Below are 20,182 nucleotides of genomic sequence, written 5' to 3' on the forward strand. Positions count from 1 at the left end.
CGTATATACTAATAGTATTTTGTAATTTTGTAACATAATCACTCATTGTATTTTAACACATCACTAGTTTATAAATTAATACACATTTCGTTAGAATTATTTCTCATGTCATGAAAAATATCTACGATATTGATTCTTACGTTTTGAAAGAATAGAAACGCTATTATATATAATACATATATGTAATAATCTTTATTAAAAGTATGTATTAATTATAAGTGTAGTTCTCTTTATTAGTCGACTTTAGCAAAGATGGAAATTTTTTTCGAAATTGAAATAGCTGCAATGTCAATACCATTGTAGTACACGTTGAGAAAATTTTGAAGGATCAGCTTTCTTTTTAAGTACAAGTAGAATTACATACACATTTTTTACTATCAATTTTTACTATTAATTACCATAATATGTTACATTAATATGTGCGCTAAATTAATATTGACTATCGGCTTTTCTTCGTTAAAATCGCGAAAAGAATCTGCGAAGTAATCAAGTTAATTTGTTTGCTACATCAGCAGATATTTAGAAAGTTTTAATTCTTTTAAATTTCGCCAAATAGATACACATTTTTCTCACAATAGTCTAATTTATTGCACTCGCGCGCGTCAATGATTCCAGATTTCCTTTCTTCTACCATAGTTGGAACTGTCTCTTCTAGCATATTCATACTTTGTCTGTAAAAGATTAAGATAGTATGTATAAAAGAGTTTTCTTTTTTAATATTACGTATGTATACAAGAGTTTTCTTTTTTAATATTACCTTTTGTGCCATAACAGTTCGAGAGCAAATATAATTACGCTAAATAGCGCTCCGTAGCCCATTGTGATTATCGCAAAATAGCATTCCGTAAAACCGATGGTGATGAAGCCAGTCTGACTCGAGCAAGTCGGTTTTTTTATGTATATACGATACTCATCGCGATACATAAGACCATATTCTCGTAGTTTCAAAGCTCTGAAAATACTTTTCTCGAGTACTATAATACTATTGGAATTTATCTGGCATTTTGCAACGCAAAAAAAAAATCAACATAAACTTACCCATTTTTTATTATCTCCAAATAAGGTGATCTTTTCGCGATTGCAATAACCGGGTATATCTCATTCAAATAATCAATCTCAGTTAGGCCACATTTCTCTTCTTCTCGATAGGTGTGCTGAATAATTTGATACATCGGGCTTCGTATACCATGAAATGCAAAAGGTTCATTTTTTACACGGCGTACTCCTTCTTCGAGACTCATCCAGTTCGATTTGTGCCCTTTCGGTTCAATCTTCTGCTCCACGATCGCTTTTCTGATAGGATCTTGAGAAGCCTAAATTCCAATAAAAAGAAAATTATTTTGTCAATATAATCATTTGTTATATAATTTTGTTTTAAAATAATTATCTACCTTGAAATACAATCGATTAAATACTACATCTTGTACTCCTAAATTTAACGGACTATGCAAGAGATCGGAAAGGGTTTTGATTGAGTCCGTGGTAGTTTGCAAGAGAGCCACTATATTCGCCGTGTAAGCTGCATAAAGGCTTAGCGAGGTCAGTAATAACATAAGAGTGATGATTCGAGATGGGATTCTATATGGCTCATACGAATATCCTATAAATGGAAGCAATAAAATTTCTCTATTTTTAGTTCTCATAAATACTTCAATGCATCATTATTTTTTAAAGCAGTGTTACGCAATGTGTCTTAAAAAAAGGCTATTTTCAAATATATAGGTATATATACATACATATATATGTATATATTATCATATATTTTATGACGTCGGACGATGTCTGGCGCCATTAGACAGCGACAGAATAATGTTATTATATATTGTAACATTTTGCGTAAAAAAAATAACTAAAATGATTAATTTTAAATTTTATCTCATCAATAACAAAATAAAAAATCAAGATTATTTATAAAAATCAAATACCTACTTTACAAATATGTCATACATTTATGTAATATAAATTATATTTTTAAATATTAAATCCTTAAAAATATACAATAATAAACGACTTATTAAGAGCATATATGTGTAATACATAATAAAAGCTCAATGCCTATTATGGTTAAAATTGGATTATGGTTTAAATAATTTCTATGTGAGTCGCAATCAAACATAACTACATATTTAGTATATAAATTTTCAAAGAAATTATTTAAAAAACATCTAAGATCCAGCTTCGACCGTAAGAGGCATTAAACTCTTACTTGTTGTAACTTGAAGATATTTTAAAAGGCATTTTAAATTTGCGTAAAATAAAAAATATAATTCTATATTTTCAGCTGTGAGCCGACGGATTGCTGGTTGCGTATCACTACTCTAAAGTAACTCTTTCGATGTAAATTTGAATCTTTATATTTCTCTTGTCCAGATTTTTAATCGTATAATCACGTGATCATTAATGAAAAAAAGATCAAAAAACAGAAAATATTAAAGGTTTTATTTCACTCATCAGAATAAGGAAATTGAGGAGCGATTCCAGAATATGTATATATAAGTTCTAATAATTCTATATAATAATAGATAAAATAAAAATAAAAAGCTTCTACTGTACATATTTTACAAATTTATTTTTTGAATATTTTTATTTACAAGTTAAGATTTATAAAAGCTTTTACATTAGATTATACCTTGTTGCGCAAATGCACCTAAAATAACGAGAAAATTATCGATGATTGTTGGTTTGCTAATATTTAATTGATTCCAGTAAGCTGCCGATTTTTTCGAAGTATTTCGATAGTGTTCCCATTTCATAGACATGTATAGCAAGCAAAAGACGAGAACGAGGAATATGCCGGTTGCTATCCAGACATTTCTTTGAAAGGGTAAGGTGAAGATGTTTTTTATGGTCGACAATAATGGTCGTCGGAACACGAAACACAAACTGCACAAAATTTATGTGTTACGTCAATATTAGTATTATATATTATATATATTAGATTTTGACAAATAATATATTGGCTACGTTTACAATGTAAACTTTACATCGTGGGCTTAATCCGCGATCTATACAATAGGTGTCCTTGTTTATCCTGTAGGTTAAACATAGACACATATTGTATAGATCGCGCACGGTGTAAACGTAGCTAATACTAAAAAAGATACGATAGGAAACATTAGAAAAACATTGGAAAAAAAATACAGATGCGATAGAAAAAATGTTAAATCATAATGCTAACAATATTATCAATAAATTACATATTAATTTTAATATAAAATCTGAATTTATAGATCCATTTAATTGACATGATATGCTAATCAAATAAATAATATGAAAAATTTTTCATTGGAATTGGAACTTCAAATACGTAGATAATATATTACAATAAATTGTAGTCAACAGAACTCAGAAACATCATTAGGGTAATTTGCGTTCAAACTTCGAAATGTATAACCATTTCTTGTAAATTATTTATTCAACATTGAAAATGACTCGAATGGTCGAAACATCTGTTTGAATATTTAAATAGATTATTTATTATTAGCAAACAATATCTAGCTTTTTGCTCGTAGCCTTTTACATATTTTTGTTGTAATTGTTTTATTTAATTGAGCATAATATAATATTATTTTATTAATATAATTATTATATATAGCTACACTGAAGAAATGTACTAAATTTTAATAAATATTTGAATATAATCATGTATAATAGAGCAATCAAAGTTTTGACTAATTAGATTTTAAGTGCTATTTTACCCAGAGCGTGTGTATAAATGAATGTATTCTAATATATGAATGCGATTCGTCAGCATGTACAAAGAAGTGCCGCCAATGTCAATTTCATGTCGTTGCAGCATTCCGACCATCCCATCCCAGGATCCATTATTAATACGTCCCCAATTGTTGGAAATGTCGAAACTTATTCTATAAAATAGAAGAACGAGATACTTCCTCGTGTTCGACGTTCAGATCTTATATTTTATTTTTGTGCTGATAAAGCGCATTACTTATATAGTTAAACGATTTCATTCGTACGCTAATTATAATCTGAACGAATATGATTTTATCAAATATTGTATAATTGTGTAATCACTCTAAATTAATTGACTAATAATCATGTTTTTATAATACCTTTATTATCATTTTAAGATTGCATTTAGGATTGTTAAATTTATAAAGTAATTGACAAACCGCTTTTTTATTCTTCTAAAATTTTCTTTATAAGCATTTTAACGATACCAATATATTTTACCGTCAAAAAAACAAAACTCACGTTGCGTTCATCCGATTTACTAAATGAAGTATCCAGATATAATTCAGCTTTGTTATAGGATCTATCATATTATATTTAAAATCAGTTAAGTGATTAATTGTGTCAGGATTTGTCATCTGTAAAGATGGAAAAATGTATTTCTATACGCAAAAAGTTTTGAATATCTAAAACTAAACATATAGGTTAAATTGTGGCGTTATTTTTTTTATTTTATGATAAAATAATAGTAGAATATATTATGTATATTATTAAATGCTTGTAAATATAATATCATATATCATTGATATGATAAGTACGTTTCATTGTACAATAAGTGCATGAATACGTGTTCAAAGTACCACGAGACAGGACTTAAGACGTGACTGCTGAAGATTCCTTCTTCTTGCCGAAGCCACGTCGAAAGTACTCATTTGTAAACCATTTTTGATTGTCCAGTTTCCACGATTTTCCCATATTACTGTCCGTTGTGGACTCGGTCGATATACTGATGTCAGTTGAAGAAAATCACTATCGAATCTTCGAGCGAATACCACGTCACTGTCAGGATAGATAGCTAAATCTTCAAATATCTCTAAGTTATCATATGTAGAAGTTACGTTGGCGTTATCGATCAACATTCTTCGATCCTGAAGGAGCAGCCACTTCGTCGGGGCGATGAACATTTTTTTCGAATGTGCCTATCGCGTAATGATCAGATAGATAATTAATTGATTTAAAAGGATGATAAAAAAATTCCCTATAATTAACTCATATATTCCATCAGTACATTAACATTAATGACTTCTCTTTTCTTGACAATGAATTGTAATCAATGCTGGATTGTGCAATCATGAATAAACATTGTATTTTTTAAGTGGCCAGAATTATTGATATAAATTATTACAAGTACACACATAAATTATTACAAGTTTTTTTTTTAAATAAGATGCTGAGGTTTTCACAGAAATTGTGTATTATACTTATGCTCGCATTTTACTTGCAACGATGTTTGACACCTACCTGTCGTAAAATTTTTATAGCATAATCACAGTTCAGATCTAGTACATACAGATTCCGATGTTCCAAATTGTTATAAATTCTTTCTTTAAGATCATCGACAAAGTTATGAATGCAATGTGCCAAATAATGATTCGACATTTCCCTTGATAATTTAATCGTATCATCTGAGAAAAAGAAAAGAGTATAGAGTATAAAATTCTTGAGATATTTTTGTACGCCCGGGAAAAAAATGTTATATTTATGGACATATTTTATATATAATTATATATAATTTTATATAATTGTATTACATATGTGAAACATTTTTTCGCGGGCGCCTTCTTATGTAAATTAAAATCATCATAATTTAGAGTGATGTAACGATATATTCTATTCCAAAATTAATAAAGTTCACAGTAATATATGATAGTTCATATAACGTTATGAATTTCAAATATGTTATTCAAATTAAAAAATTTCTCTCTTCCTCAATGTTTACTTCAAAATTTATGATTAGTTTTATTCTTTTAATCGTCATATTTTCAACAGTCTCGAAATATAAATTATAAATTCGAAAATCTTGCCATAGCTGATGCACGAGTGTAGAGATATCCTTGATGGCGAAAATAAAATGGGCGTCGCATCGACGATAAATTGTAGAATCACATCGTCGATTCGACGAGAGAATGTAGTGTCGAGCGATACTGCAAGGATGCATAGAACGACAAAAAACATTCCAATTGCTTTTGTATTCGCTAAGCGATTGCAAATAGATCCTTTCAGGATTGTCGACAGTATCGATTAGACATCCGTTATAACCGTAATCTTTTTGCGTATTGCTGAGTTGGGATATTCCCATTCATAAGAAAATCGCTTATGAATCCAAAAAAAATAAAAACGTAATAAAGGAAAATAGGTATAATAAGTCGATTATTGCCGCACATAAAATATTTAATGTTCGTGATGGACGCTACATTGATGCGGTATGTAGTTCGCAAAAAAAGGACGCAATGAAGAGACAATCGGTGTAATGAGTGGAATATTATCGTACGTAAAATATTTAGCATTTGTGACGGACGCTACGTTGATACAATTAATGTATAGCCCGCGGAGGTTTTCTCTAATGTAGCTTCGAAACATGTGATTTTAGGATTTCATCAGCTTTCATCGTTCTCACGATTCCCTTTCGACAGTGTAATTATTCAAAGCACAATTTGAGTAATGACAGTGCAAGAAATCCCGCTGCAAGAAACTCAGAGTCTGCATTATATTTTGTGTGTGAAAAACCGCAGCTGAGATTTTACGTACTCTACTATCACACAATATAATTTTTACGACATTCTTCTTACATTTCTGCGTACATTTTACCGATAAAATTTTTCTTGCATACCACGACATAAACAATTTTTATCATTGCTTATATGTTATATAAGAAATTTTGGTACAATAAAAGTAGAAATAGTGTTCAATTTTAAATATTGATACATCGACTCTGTTCATGACACGCGTAACTTTATGTTAGGAACAAGATTTACATTAGTATCTCTTCTTTTTAAACACGTTATAACGCAGCAATATAACTTCAGCAGTATAACTTCATGTGTGAATCTGTATAATATTGTAAATATACTGTCTTATCTTTGAATTATTCGTATCTATGTGCTGTATGCGCACAATCATAAGTAAAGCTATAAAATATAACAAGTTCGACTCACATAAAATTATTAGATTAAACGAATTTACCACTGCGACTTGTGCTACAAGTTATGTCCATCCGGACGAAACTTAAGGGAGCATAATTTATTTTGAACAATTTCCACGTCTATCCTATCTATCTTAATGTGTGTCTGTTTATAGCTTCCTTTCAATTTTCCGCAGTAAATGAGAATGGATTAAAATGGATTGAAATTTTTTTCTATCCGAACGCGCGTATTTTAAATAGCGAATATTTTTTTGGATTTAATTGGATTCAATTGAATTTAATTAGATTCAATTGGATGCAAATGGATTGAAAAACTGCATTTCCTATTCAAAATTTTGAATTGAACAGTATTCACAATTGCACACAAAAAGCTAATATTATTTTTAGATTGAAAGGCATAGAGATATGCTCCAATTCCTATAAATGAATAAAAATGCATTCAGGATTGAAAAGCATTCATTTTAACATTCGTGAATCAATATTTCTGAAAATCTGAATCTATTTCAATTTATTTCAATCCATTCTCGTTTGCTGGGTCATGATATTAATTGTAAGGTAACGTACATCAGTGACGTAATCAATAAGAAATATCAACAAAGGAAAAATAATCTCTTTATTATAAAAAAATTAACACTTTGATATAAAAATATATCGGACTTTTGTCTTATTAAAAGAAAATTCTTCTACAAAACAATTGCTTGATAAGTTTTGTTGACATCTTGCGTGATAAGTTAGTATTAGTATGTGTGAGGCAAGAGAGCTTTTCCCAGTCTCTTTATCAATCATGTACATGAATCTGATAATATCATGTAATCATTGATACAATATCATACATTCCAACATGTTCTATTAATATTCTCGATTATATGCACATTTCACATATTCGGAATTATCAGTTTACCTGCAATAGGATAAACAAGATTTATGAACGATTCTCTTCTTACAAATAATAACTCTGAGAGACAACTCGATATTCTCCGTCAGTTCTGCATTTTATGTACTGTATTAGGATGCTAATTATGCAGCGGAGGAAATTGATCATTAAAATTTACAAAAACATATTGACAAAAATATGACAAATTTACAAGAGATGATTCTCAATTTATAAGAGATCATATATAGTTTTTATTCAAATTATAAATAAAAGTAACAATTACATTTTTATTTAATATTTATTATACATACACAATATAATATGTATTTATTGTTATATAAAAGAAAAGTAAAATTGATATTAAAAAATAATTCTAATAATACCTATTGCGATGAATTATAGTTTGAATCAAAAATAAAGAGCAAAAGGATTATTACAAAAATAAAATTCAATATTCCATATTTTCACTTTAGATATTTACATTTAACGATTTTTACATTTAACTTTAATAGAAAAATTTAAATTATATGCATATTGATTTTATATTGTTCTAACGAAACGAAAAAAAAATTATAATTGCTAGTAAATTTTGCTGTAGTAGCAAAATCTATCAGTAATTATGTAAACTGCAAAAATTGTTAAGAATACTAATTGCTATTTGCCAATATAATTTTGCTAAAACTTCAAATTGTTTTGCTGCAAGAACAATAAATACATTAACTTTTAACTGTTTAATTATCAAAGCTTTTTTAAAACACATTTGCACATTAGCATACATTTGCACATTGCTTTGTAGTATTTTTTATTACGCTGTTTATAGAAATATTTTGTAACAAAATGATTTCGTAATATCAGTTGAGAATTAAATTCACGACGATCTTTTTTCACGACAGAAAACAATGCACAGATCTGACAGCAGATGGCGACATGCATTCTACTCGTCAGCTGATCACTTCTGAAATGTTTAGTTATCTACTTTAGATTATACATCGAATGATTTTCTCGATATATTCGAAAGAATGACACTTAATTGGAGCATTGTCATTAATATTTTGAATTGAATTAAGTAACACAATTGTGTAGGAAGAAGATACTTCAGGATGGAGCCTCAAGATATTTATTACAACAAAGCCGAATATGTTGAAACGGTAATAATCAAAGGAACTAAAGCATGCGACATTAATAAGACATTTATATTCATAATTAAGAATGAATATTATAACGTCACAGCCTCTGTTATTAAGAGGCAGATGCTATAAAAACGACTTAACAAATTTAATCATTTAATAACGTCTTGTATTCATAGATATTCAGAACGTGATACATAACCTCACTTTTTCGCTATTTTAGGCCTCTGGAAATAAGGTGAGCAGGCTGACCGTATTGTGTGGCTCGCAAAATATTGTGCTACATGGAAAAGTAATAGTGCAATCTGACGCTATCATTAGAGGCGATTTGGCCAACGTTAGAACGGGTCGCTATTGTATTATTAGCAAGAATGCTGTCATCCGACCGCCTTTCAAGAAATTCAGCAGGGGGTAAGTAAAGTTCTTTACTATATTAGTGTATGTTATATTGATAGCGCTATAATGGATATTAGTTTTAAAATTGAAACTGGCAGCTTGCAAACAAAAGCGACAATTATGCTAAATGCTAAATTCTGAAGTGGTAAATGTTACTTAGGGTTGCCTTTTTTCCTCTGACAATGGGAAATCATGTGTTTGTGGGAGAACGGGCAGTTGTAAACGCAGCATTGGTTGGTTCTTATGTTTACATTGGAAAGAATGCTATAATTGTATGTATAATAACTTTTACCTGCCAAATTGAGTGAGTATAGTGCAATTCCTTCACCATCAATCGTACTTGTCTCGCTACAGGGCAGACGGTCCGTTCTGAAGGACTGTTGCTACATTGAGGATGGTGCGGTCGTACCACCAGAAACAATCGTGCCATCCTTTACTCGTTTCGCTGGCAGTCCAGCCACGTGCGTCGAAGAGCTGCCTGAATGCACTCTGGATCTTATGGTAGACTTCACAAAGAATTACTATGAGCACTTTTTACCAGCACGTGTTTAATCCTCGTTTATTTATATATATACAATAGCGTTACAGTCGAAAGATTTATTCTTTTCAAATGTATTACATGTTTACGTTCTGCATTTAAGATAAAATAAATATAGCATACGTGATAGCAATTAGAAAATTTAAAAGAGTTACAGCTGAAAAAAATATAAAATCAGTCGTGTAAATTTTTTTATAATTAATGCATATATACTTTGTTATACTTTTGAATTAATAAAGAATATTTGAATCACTAAGAAATCGGGTTTAATAAATTAAATATACGTTTGCACTTAAGTATGTCTCGACTTAATAGATGTTGCTGTAGAATTATTTCCTTAGAGATCTGTGCTGTATGGATAACAATCTTTATATGTTGCCGTCATGGCTAATTTTAGCTGCAATAGTAGCTCGTAAGATTTATTTATTATACTATATAAGCAATTAATTTCAAACTGTATACGTAAATCAATCATAAAGGAAGTTTGTTTATTAATCACATTGTATGCATTTATTTTATAAATAATCTATTCCAACAGTGTTTTCTACATAAAAAAAAGACTGTTTAAACCTCATTAAAGGAGCTGTATCTATTTGATAATTTTGAAATTATATTAAATTACAACATATTACAATAATAAGTAACATTTATTGCTAAAGGACAAACATCTAACAAAGTAATAAGAATCTCTAACCAAGATTTTTATGAAATTTACAATTAGACTAAATATAGTGCAACAGAAAGCTGAGGAAAATCAGATGATTCTGAATTTCTTTCGAAGTAATATACATTTCTGCAGGTATTTACTCAAGATATTCCACAATGTCAATTTCTGCGTTTGACATTTCTTTTATTGCATGCATAGTTTGTCTACAAGAAAAAATATAATAGCACAAGGCATGGTAACAGTTTCTTTTATGGGAATGTTGAAGCAATGATCGAACTTGATTGTAATGATTGTTACAGACTTTTTAAATTTTGAATTAAAAATATCAGTTCCCTTTTCTGCATTATCATTTTAGTTTAGACATATTGTAGCACAGACAAATTGCAACTGATCTTTCTTTTAATAATTAGTTTCATAAACTCAATGTTCGTTATGTAATGTGATAAGTGATACCTCAGTTTCATACGAGCTATAGAACTTTTATGTTAAGAAAATATCTAAATTAAGTGATAACTCTACTAGCTAAAAAATGTAAGCTTTTAAACCTTTTTTCTGTTTTTTAGTATAAAATCAAGAGCCCCATTTCCTTATTTTGCATCTAGTATTATATAATCCCGTAAAAGAATTTTCTATTCTGTTCAACCAATTCGGAAATATTCATACATATGTCTACAATATGTCGATAAATTTCGTCACTCCAGCATCCCCTTAAATCTTACCTCTTATGCCACAATAACTCGAACGCAAATACGATTACAGAAAAAAGTATTCCGTAGCCCATTATGACCAGCGCGAAGTAGCATTCTGTGAAACCGATAGTGATGAAACTAGTTTGACTCGAACATACTGGTTTTCTCGTATATAAGTGATATTCCTCGTGATATGTGAGTCCGTATTCTCGCAATTTTAGAGCTCTGAAAACATAATTCCTAAGTCGAACGTTCCGAGAATTACTATATCATGAGATAGTTATTGCACGAGATAGTTCATGCTTATAGAAATAACGTGTCAATAAAATCTGGTTTTAGAAATATTTAATAAGTGTGTATGTAAAATGTGTTTTTACGACTTGTTGTCGTAAACACGATGTGTTTTAGACTTTTAACTTTCAAGAAGAACTTTTTTATAATTTAATGATTTAAAGTTCCTTGTTCACGTGAAGGTAATTAAAGATGTTATTTTTACCCATTTTTTATTATCTCTAAGTAAGGTGATTGCTTTTGTATCATAATCAGCGGATACACGACATTTAGAAAATCGATTTCGGTTAAACCGCACTTCTCCTCTTCCAAATACGTGTCTTGCATCAGTTGGTAAATTGAACCAATTTCCCCATGAAATGCAAAGAGTTCGTTTCTTACGCGACGTACACCTTCTTCTATAGACATCCAGTTAGATTTGCTTCCTTTCGGCTCGATTCGTTGTTCTACGATTGTCTTCCTAACGGGATCTTGGACAGACTATCATCCCGCAAAGAACTTATCTTTTTTTGTAATCTATTTTTGTATCTTTGCTATATGTTAATAATTTTTACGCCGTAATAAAAGTAGTATTTAACAATGAATTGTATAAGTATAATTATTAGTGATTATATTATTACATTATAAGAATTTTTTATATTATTAATTTTCGCGATTTTTTATTTACCTTAAAATAATGTCTATTATATACTACATCCTGCACGCCCAGATTTAAAGGACCGTTTAAAAGATCGGGAAGAGTTTTGATAGAATCCGCGGTAGACTGCAACAAACCCACGATATTCGCTGTATAAGCCGCATATAGACTCATCGAGGCCAGTAATAACATAAGAGTGACAATTCGAGACGAAACTCTGTAGGGTTCGTACCAATATCCTACAAAGTTTATACATAGAGAGAATATAATAATTTTATAAATTTCACGTTGAACGAAATGAAAATAAATCCATCGTAAAATGTAGTAAATGTTTTGGTTTACGTATTTGCACGGAAAAGATAAAATTTTGTACCTAGAGATTGTGGAATAATATTTGGGAATCATTTTAATAATATTCCGAGTCTATGATTATATTATCGAACAACTTTTATCTACCTTGCTGAGAAAATGCGCCTAAAAGAATGAGAAGATTATCGCTGATTGTTGGCTTGCTGGGATTTAGTTGGTTCCAGTAGGCTGCTGATTTTGTCATCCTACCGCGTAGGTATTCCCATTTGATGGATAAGTAGAGCAAACAGAAGACCAAAACGAGAAATACTGCAATTGCTATCCAGACGTTTCGTTGAAAAGGCAGAGTAAATATGTTGCTCACAGTTGACAGTAAAGGTCGCCGAAATACGAAACGGAACCTATGTAAATTTGTATATAAAATATTAATAAGTGTAATAAAATGAAGGCTAACAATAAGTAATCAAAATAGCAGTTTCAATCATCTTTTTTAGTCAAGTATATATTTAAAAGCTAAATTATAAATTCTAATTGAAATTTTAACTATTTCCTGCCTCTCCCAGCTGTTGTCTTTAGAAAGAGAAGATATAGAAAATCAATTTAATAAATAATCGTTTTACCTCGTATGTGTATACAATGGGATGTATTGAATAACATCCATACGTTCCGGCACGAGAAATGAGGGGGTACCGCTGATATCAATTTCACGCCGTTCCAACATTCCAGTCATTCCGCTCCAAGAACCATTCTTAGTGCGATATCCCCAATTGTTCGTGATTTCAAAATTTATCCTAAAGCAAAAATATTGAATTTTGAATCGGCAATTAACGCAATATGCTAACGAATATAACTGCTATACATATAAATATCAAATGTGTATATTTATTATATATACTTATATGTTATACATATATAAGCATTTGTATGTTGCTGAGCTGTATTTCGTAACCAGCAAATTCGACATATCGCATCTCGTGTTCATAAATTCAATATATATGACATTTTTTTTAATCAGAAACGATTATTCAAAAATATTAATAGCTTTTATCAAAATTCTTTCTTTAATATTGAAGAAAAATGTATTGATCGGCTAATAGATAGAAATAAAAAGTATAAACTGATATACAATAGAAATTGATATACATACATATAAAAAGTTGCTTCCTCTTTAATTAAATATTTTTGTACGAGTATTTATACGATTATCTAGACGAGCAAAGATTAAAAAAGTTATGTCGCAAAATTTACAGATTTAATAATAAATTTTGGACTTTAAGTATCCAATTAGAAACAGGAGTACATATTATACAATAATCATGCAAATTGTCTGTTATGGTAATTAATAAATATGTAATGCTTGTTTGATTAAACAAGTCGTTCAACTCATGCGTCTAATCGTGTAGTTCTCCAGTTCAAAATAATTTATCATTCTTTTTGACGCATGAAATTATCGCTCGATTACTTCACTTTAACCTCATTAATTAATCCCTAGTTCCAATTTATTACGTCGTTTGAAAGCTTGCATTCGTGATTTGAAAATTGACAAGACAATTCGTTATAATTGATCTCCGTTTCATGGATTTATTTCAAACACCTCAACAAAATATTTTGGCATAGGTATAGATTTCAAAGATTGAACTCACGTTGCATTCATTCGGTTCGCTAAATGCAGTATCCAAGGATAATTAGCCTTTGTGGGAGCATCTACGAATTTATCCTTGAAGTCAGTCAAATGGTTGATGGTGCTAGGATCCGTCACCTATATGTGTGCAATAACAATAAATCTTGAAAGAAAATATCTCTTCTGTTAAAAGGAAATTAGTACTTAAAATAGAGGCTACATCATAGCATTTTTGAAATTTATAAACATCACTAGTACTAGCTTTTCGTCTAATATTAGATGTTATATTATATACATATTACATTAGCTTGCTTACAAAATGCTTTGACGTCTCATTAGTATTTAAGTGCATAACGATTGTATTTTAAAAGTACCACGATACAAGATTTAAGAGCCGTCTGTTGAAGGTTTCTCCTTCGTGCTGAAGCCACATCGAAAGTGCTCATTTGCAAACCATTCTCGATCGTCCAGTTTCCACGATTTTCCCATATTACATCTTTCTGTGAACTTGGTCGATATATGGATAATAATTCGAGAAAATCGCCATCGAATCTTCGCGCGAGGATCACATCGCTATCAGGATAAATCGCGAAATCCTCAAAAATTTCCAACACAGAGTCATCATACGTAAAAGTTAAATTGACGTTATCATCGTTGTCGGTCATCGTTTTTCGATCTTGAAAAAGCAACCACTTTGCCGGAGCGATGAACATCTTTTTCGAGTGTGCCTATCATTTCACATCAGATATCGATAATGATAAATTAGAAGATTGGTATAAGATACATGACGAAATTGTGAGTCTCATCAGTCAAGGTATCAGCGAATGTAAAGAAAGTTTTTTTTATTATATAATGTGTTCGTAGACATAAATATTGTTACCTGTCGTAAAATATCAATAGCATAATCGCAATCTAAGTTCAACATATATAGGTTTTGATGTTCTAAATTATTGTAAATCTTCGGATTAAGTTCTTCGTAGAAGTTATGAATATTATGCATTAAGTAGTTGCTCGACAATATTCTTGATAATTTGATCGTATCATCTGCGAAAGGATATTACATTTAATTTAACTCCAATAAATATTTTTTATGCGTTATTTTTATTAATAAGTAAAGATAGAAATTGCACTATATATATAAGGAAAGAACGATTCTATGGAAGTATCTAAAAATTAAGCTAGATATACGTATGTAGATCTGAAAATAATTTTGTTGACTTATCGGTAGCATTTTTATCTGTTATTATTTCCGAGATAAAAGTTAATAGAATATATTTTTTTTAGACTTGTAACTTTTTGTTGAATAGTAAAATGGATAATATATCTACACGTCGTTCAATGACATATCAGAAAATGGATAAATCTACCTGAATAGTGAACAAAATGTAATACAAATAGAGTTAGATGTGCTGTATGCGAAAGAAAAGCCAACTCCTGGAAGATTGAAAATATATCTAAGTAATTTTCAGCAAGGATTGTCTATAGCTGTCTTTTATTTAATCTTGCAAGAACATTAAATGTCTTGAATAAATGTGCGTCTATTGCGAATCTTTATTCAACGAAGGACCTTTTATATTTAACTAAGAAAATAGAAAAGGAGACAATTTATGGTGGATTTTCTTTCTTAGGGTCTATATATTATTATCTCTCAAGAATCTCGTTCTCTTTTGTTTGCATATCATTTTTTTTTATTGTAGATTTAATGAAGGAGGAAAGGGTAAGAGAAGAGAGAATCTGAAATACATTGGGACATTTGCCTTGTGTTAGTACGTAAATTTGTCAAAATCAATATTCTCATATTACACGTGAGATAAATTCTCATATTTACACGTTTACATTTGTATTTAGAGACTCTGACTGAATTTCTTTTATTATTTATTATACAGTCTGTCTCGATATTCGCGAATAAAAAATACGGCGCAGCCAGAAAGTTCTCGAAAAAAATGAGTTAAAAAAGATCTTTGTCATTTTTCATTCCAACCGATAATTTTTGAAATATGAAAATTTAAAATTGATCAATCATTGGTCGCGTTCAGCAGATTTAATTGTTGCGGAACGGATCCGTGTTCAGTCTGCTACTGGATGATCTAAAAAAAATATAGCGAACGCTCATCGAACAGTTGAGGCTGCTGAACGCGTAGATTACGGTTTCAGAGACAGACATCCATTTAGCCATAATCCGTATGTGACCAATTTTAAACCGTCATACTTAAAGAACATGGCAAATACTTTTTTTAACTTATTTGTTTCCGAGAACTTTCTTGTTATAATATTTTGATTCGCGAATTTCAGGAAGAGCACCTTGTAGAAGAGCATTTTTTACTTTCTCTATTAGTGTATTTTTTGCAATTACAGCTAATAGTTGTTATAAATTTTGAATGCTTCCTTTCCCCTTCAATGAATAATTAATATATATAGAAATCATGTGAACATGCACGAAAATCTTGCCATAGTTATTGCATAGATGTAGAGATACTCTCGAAGGTGGAAATAGAGTGGGCGTCGCATTGACGATAAATCTTACGATAACATCGTCGACGCGAAATGACGCGATTACGTCATTGCCGAGTGACAGCGCGAGGATGCACAGGATAATGAGGATCATCCTGACTGCGTTTGTCTCCGCTAACTGCGGAAATTCTTCAGGATCATCGAGAGAATCGATCGTTTGTGCACCATAATCTCTCAATATATTCATGATTACATAGCGAGTTGCATAATTCTGCATTGTAAAACGAGTCCGCAAAAAAATGACGAGCAATCAAGTCAACATGCGTTATTACGACTGATGAAATATTCAAAATACATGATAGATGCTCGTTAACGTCTGTCAACAAATTATATACTTCTGGGTGCTTCTCGAGACACGAGTTCACCAGCTTTCCTCGTTCTCACGAATGCTTTTTCATCCCTCTAAATACACTATTTGAGACAATAATGGCAGTGTAAAGCATTGTAAATCCGTGAAGTAGACAGGCCTGAGAGACTTAGCCTACTCTCAATGTCGCGGTTATGGTTTTCGAAGGATTGTCTTGCTTTTTCTTATCGTGAAATAAAGGTTTGCACTCCGAGCACCTCTGGCGCATATGTTCGATGCATATATTCTCGTGTTGAACAGTAAATGCGATTATTATATCAGATAAATTTATTTCACATATATTAAGTTAAGCATTGTTATATTTTAATTAAATACGATAGTAAAAGTATAAGTAAAAGTAGGTAAAGAACTTGTTGTTTACGAAAGTTTCATTTTTTATACTCCTGATTAATGTAATGTATTAAATTCGGACTGTTTATTTAATTACTTTGTAAAATAATAATTGTAACAATAATGTAATTGTTGTAACAATTACCGAATTTCAGGAGTGAAAATTAAACTAAAGTTACTAACTATATAAAATAATGTAGTCAAAAGTTTTGTGTCAAAATCGGATGGTGCACATTTTAAATGTAACTTATCCGCACTTAAATTGGGTAACTCTAATTATCTTAACTGCAATTATTCTAATGTGATAATTGCATTCAATTTTGAATTTTTCCATGTTTTAAACCAAAATGACGGCTAAAATTACATTATCTTATATTTGTCTAGTGACTTCGAGTCATCACCCTGAGGGTTTAAAATTATGAAGATATATATATTTTTTTAAATAGACGGAACAGCTATGATAAATTGTAGGATTTTTTCAATATGTTAATTTTTGCTATAAAAACACTTTAACAAATGTAATTATTTAGCGATATCATGCATCCATAGATATTCAAACGTGATACGCAACCTCATTTTTTCGCTATTTTAGACCTCTGGAAGTAAGAGGCCTATTTGAATTTCTTGAAATTCTTTCGGTTGGATGACTACCTTTCAAGTCACAGTTCATCTTTTCTCTTTTTAAAAAGAACAGACTTAAGGTGAGCAGGCTGGCTGTATTTTGTGGCTTGAAAAATATTATGCTACATGGGATCTGTTTTCTGTTCTTGCACTAAACTGCACTAGAACTTTCTTTCTAGTTTCTCGCTTTTAACAAATATCAAACATATACCTTTTTCAATTTAAGATCCAAAAGTGTACACTAGTTCAGCCACAGAAAACAGATCTATGAAGAAGTAACAGTGCAATCTGAATCTATCATTAGAGGTGATCTGGCTAATGTCAGAACGGGTAGCTATTGTATTATTAGCAAGGATGCCGTCATCTGACGTATCAAGAAATTTAGCTGGAGGTAAGTAAAGTTTTTTATTATATTAATATATGTTATATTTCCAGTAAACGAGAAAATTTTGAAACATTTACAACGTTGCTGAAATATTTCAAAATTTTTCTTGCTTACTGGATTGATAGTTTTAATAGATTTAATAGACTAGTTTTAATATCAAGACTCGCAGCTTACAAACGAGAGCGAGAACTCTTTAATACAATTACGCTAAATGTTAAATTCTAAAGTGATAAACCCTGGATTATAGGTTTACCTTTTTTCCTCTAACAATGGGAAATCACGTATTTGTGGAAGAATCGATTATAGTCGTGAACGCAGCATTGGACAGTTCTTGTTTACGGAAAGAATGATATAATTGTACGTATAATAAATTTGCCAAATCAAGTGAGTATAGTGCAATTCCTTCACATTCAATCGTATTTGTCTTACTACAGTGCTGGCGGTCCGTTCTGAAGGACTGTTGCCACATTGAGGACAGCGCGGTCGTAACTAAAAACAATTGTGCCGTCTTTTATTCGTTTCTCTGGCAGTTCAATGACGTGCGTCGAAGAGCTGCCTGAGTGCACTCTGGATTATGGTAGACTTCACGAAGAATTACTATGAGCACTTCTCACCAGCACATGTTTAATGCTCTTGCTGTCAAATTATTTTCTTGGAGATCTGTGCTATATAGATAATAATTCATGTATACCACTGTCGGTGCTGATTTTAACTAAATCATTGTAATCGTCGTAACTCGTAAGATTTATTTCTTATACTTTATAAGCAATTAATTTCAACTGTACACGTGAAACAATCATAAAGGAAGCTTGTTTATTAATCACATTGTATACATTTATTTTATAAAATAATCTATTCTACACAGTGTTTCTCTACATAAAAAAGATTATTAAAAACCTCATTAAAGGAGGCGTAAGTGTTTCATAATTTTACATCAAATTAAATGACAACATATTATATTAAAATTATATCGATAAGTCACGTTTATTACTAAAGGATACAAACATCTAAAAAAGTAATAAGAATCTCTAATCAAGATTTTTATGAAGTTCATAATTAAATTAAACGCACTGCAACAGAAAGCTGAGGAAAATCAGATGCCTTAGAATTTCTTTCGAAGTAGTACACATTTCTGCAGGCATTTAATCAAGATATATCATGTTGGTTTTTGCATTTGACACTTTTTTAGTCGCGTTCATAGTTTGCCTACGAGAAAAGATAATAAATAGCGCAAGGCATGGTAACGAAGTTTCTCTTAAGGGGATGTTGAAGCAACGCTTGAACTTGATCAATGTCGATAGTACATATTTTTTAAATTGAAAATGTCCATTCCGTTTCTTGCAATTTTATTTTAGTACAGACATATCATAGCACATACATTGTTGCGTTACGCAATTACAAATGTGTATGTGTGCGTATATGTATATATATTTCTCTCTGTCTATTCTCCATTTTTTCTAACAATTTGGAACATCATCTCTCTCTAGCACCTTCTGTTATACATACTGCCTGCTACTATTATAAATCATTGCTAAGTATACGCAAGCAAATTACAATTGAGTGAAAATCTTTTTTTTTTAGTACTTAGTTTCATAAACTGAATATTCTTCGTTTATGTTTATTTAATCTAACGAGTGGTACCATATCATTTTGTTCATACGAGCTGTAAAACTTTTATTTTAAGAAACTATCTAAATCGAGTACAATCAGATAACTGTACTAGCTGAAAAATGTATGTTTTTAAATCTTTTTCCCATTTTTAGTATAAAATCAAGTGTCGCACTTCCTTATTTTAATCCCGTAAAAAGATTTTTTATTCTATTCAGTGAATTCAGAGATATTCATACGTCTACAATGTGTCGTCAAATTTCGTCATTCCAGCATCCCCTTAAATCTTACCTCTTATGCCACAATAACTCGAACG

At 30.5% G+C, this 20,182-nt stretch overlaps 3 protein-coding genes and 1 pseudogene across 3 annotated transcripts in view; 2 read left to right on the plus strand and 2 right to left on the minus strand.

The window, feature by feature from the left end:
* Positions 1-538: 538 nt before the first annotated feature.
* Positions 539-14,757, minus strand: LOC108747560. The gene is made up of 18 exons (XM_018485119.1): positions 14,419-14,757; positions 14,067-14,182; positions 13,044-13,214; positions 12,571-12,824; positions 12,145-12,353; positions 11,683-11,957; positions 11,217-11,411; positions 10,638-10,700; positions 5,899-6,032; positions 5,215-5,378; positions 4,554-4,892; positions 4,216-4,331; positions 3,699-3,866; positions 2,630-2,883; positions 1,392-1,600; positions 1,039-1,313; positions 758-952; positions 539-671 (listed from the first exon to the last, which is right to left on the minus strand). The coding sequence occupies exons 1-18, from the start codon at positions 14,755-14,757 to the stop codon at positions 539-541; spliced, it is 3,609 nt and encodes a 1,202-aa protein (XP_018340621.1).
* On the plus strand, positions 8,724-9,912 carry LOC108747751 (dynactin subunit 5). Its single transcript, XM_018485452.1, has 4 exons — positions 8,724-8,917; positions 9,120-9,307; positions 9,453-9,564; positions 9,647-9,912. The coding sequence occupies exons 1-4, from the start codon at positions 8,870-8,872 to the stop codon at positions 9,842-9,844; spliced, it is 546 nt and encodes a 181-aa protein (XP_018340954.1). The 5' UTR covers positions 8,724-8,869; the 3' UTR covers positions 9,845-9,912.
* A 989-nt stretch (positions 14,758-15,746) lies between the features above and the next one.
* Positions 15,747-18,886, plus strand: LOC108747561 (annotated as a pseudogene).
* A 506-nt stretch (positions 18,887-19,392) lies between these two features.
* LOC108747749 (glutamate receptor ionotropic, delta-2-like) overlaps positions 19,393-20,182 on the minus strand; it is a 7,860-nt gene continuing 7,070 nt past the window's right edge. The window contains exon 10 of the mRNA XM_018485449.1: positions 19,393-19,464. Within this exon, the coding sequence (XP_018340951.1) occupies positions 19,401-19,464 (64 nt within the window). The 3' untranslated portion in view covers positions 19,393-19,400. The remainder of the gene's footprint in view (positions 19,465-20,182) is intronic.

Source organism: Trachymyrmex septentrionalis, unplaced genomic scaffold (assembly GCF_001594115.1).
Source record: "Trachymyrmex septentrionalis isolate Tsep2-gDNA-1 unplaced genomic scaffold, Tsep1.0 scaffold20, whole genome shotgun sequence".
In the NCBI taxonomy this organism is placed as follows: Eukaryota; Metazoa; Arthropoda; class Insecta; order Hymenoptera; family Formicidae; genus Trachymyrmex; species Trachymyrmex septentrionalis.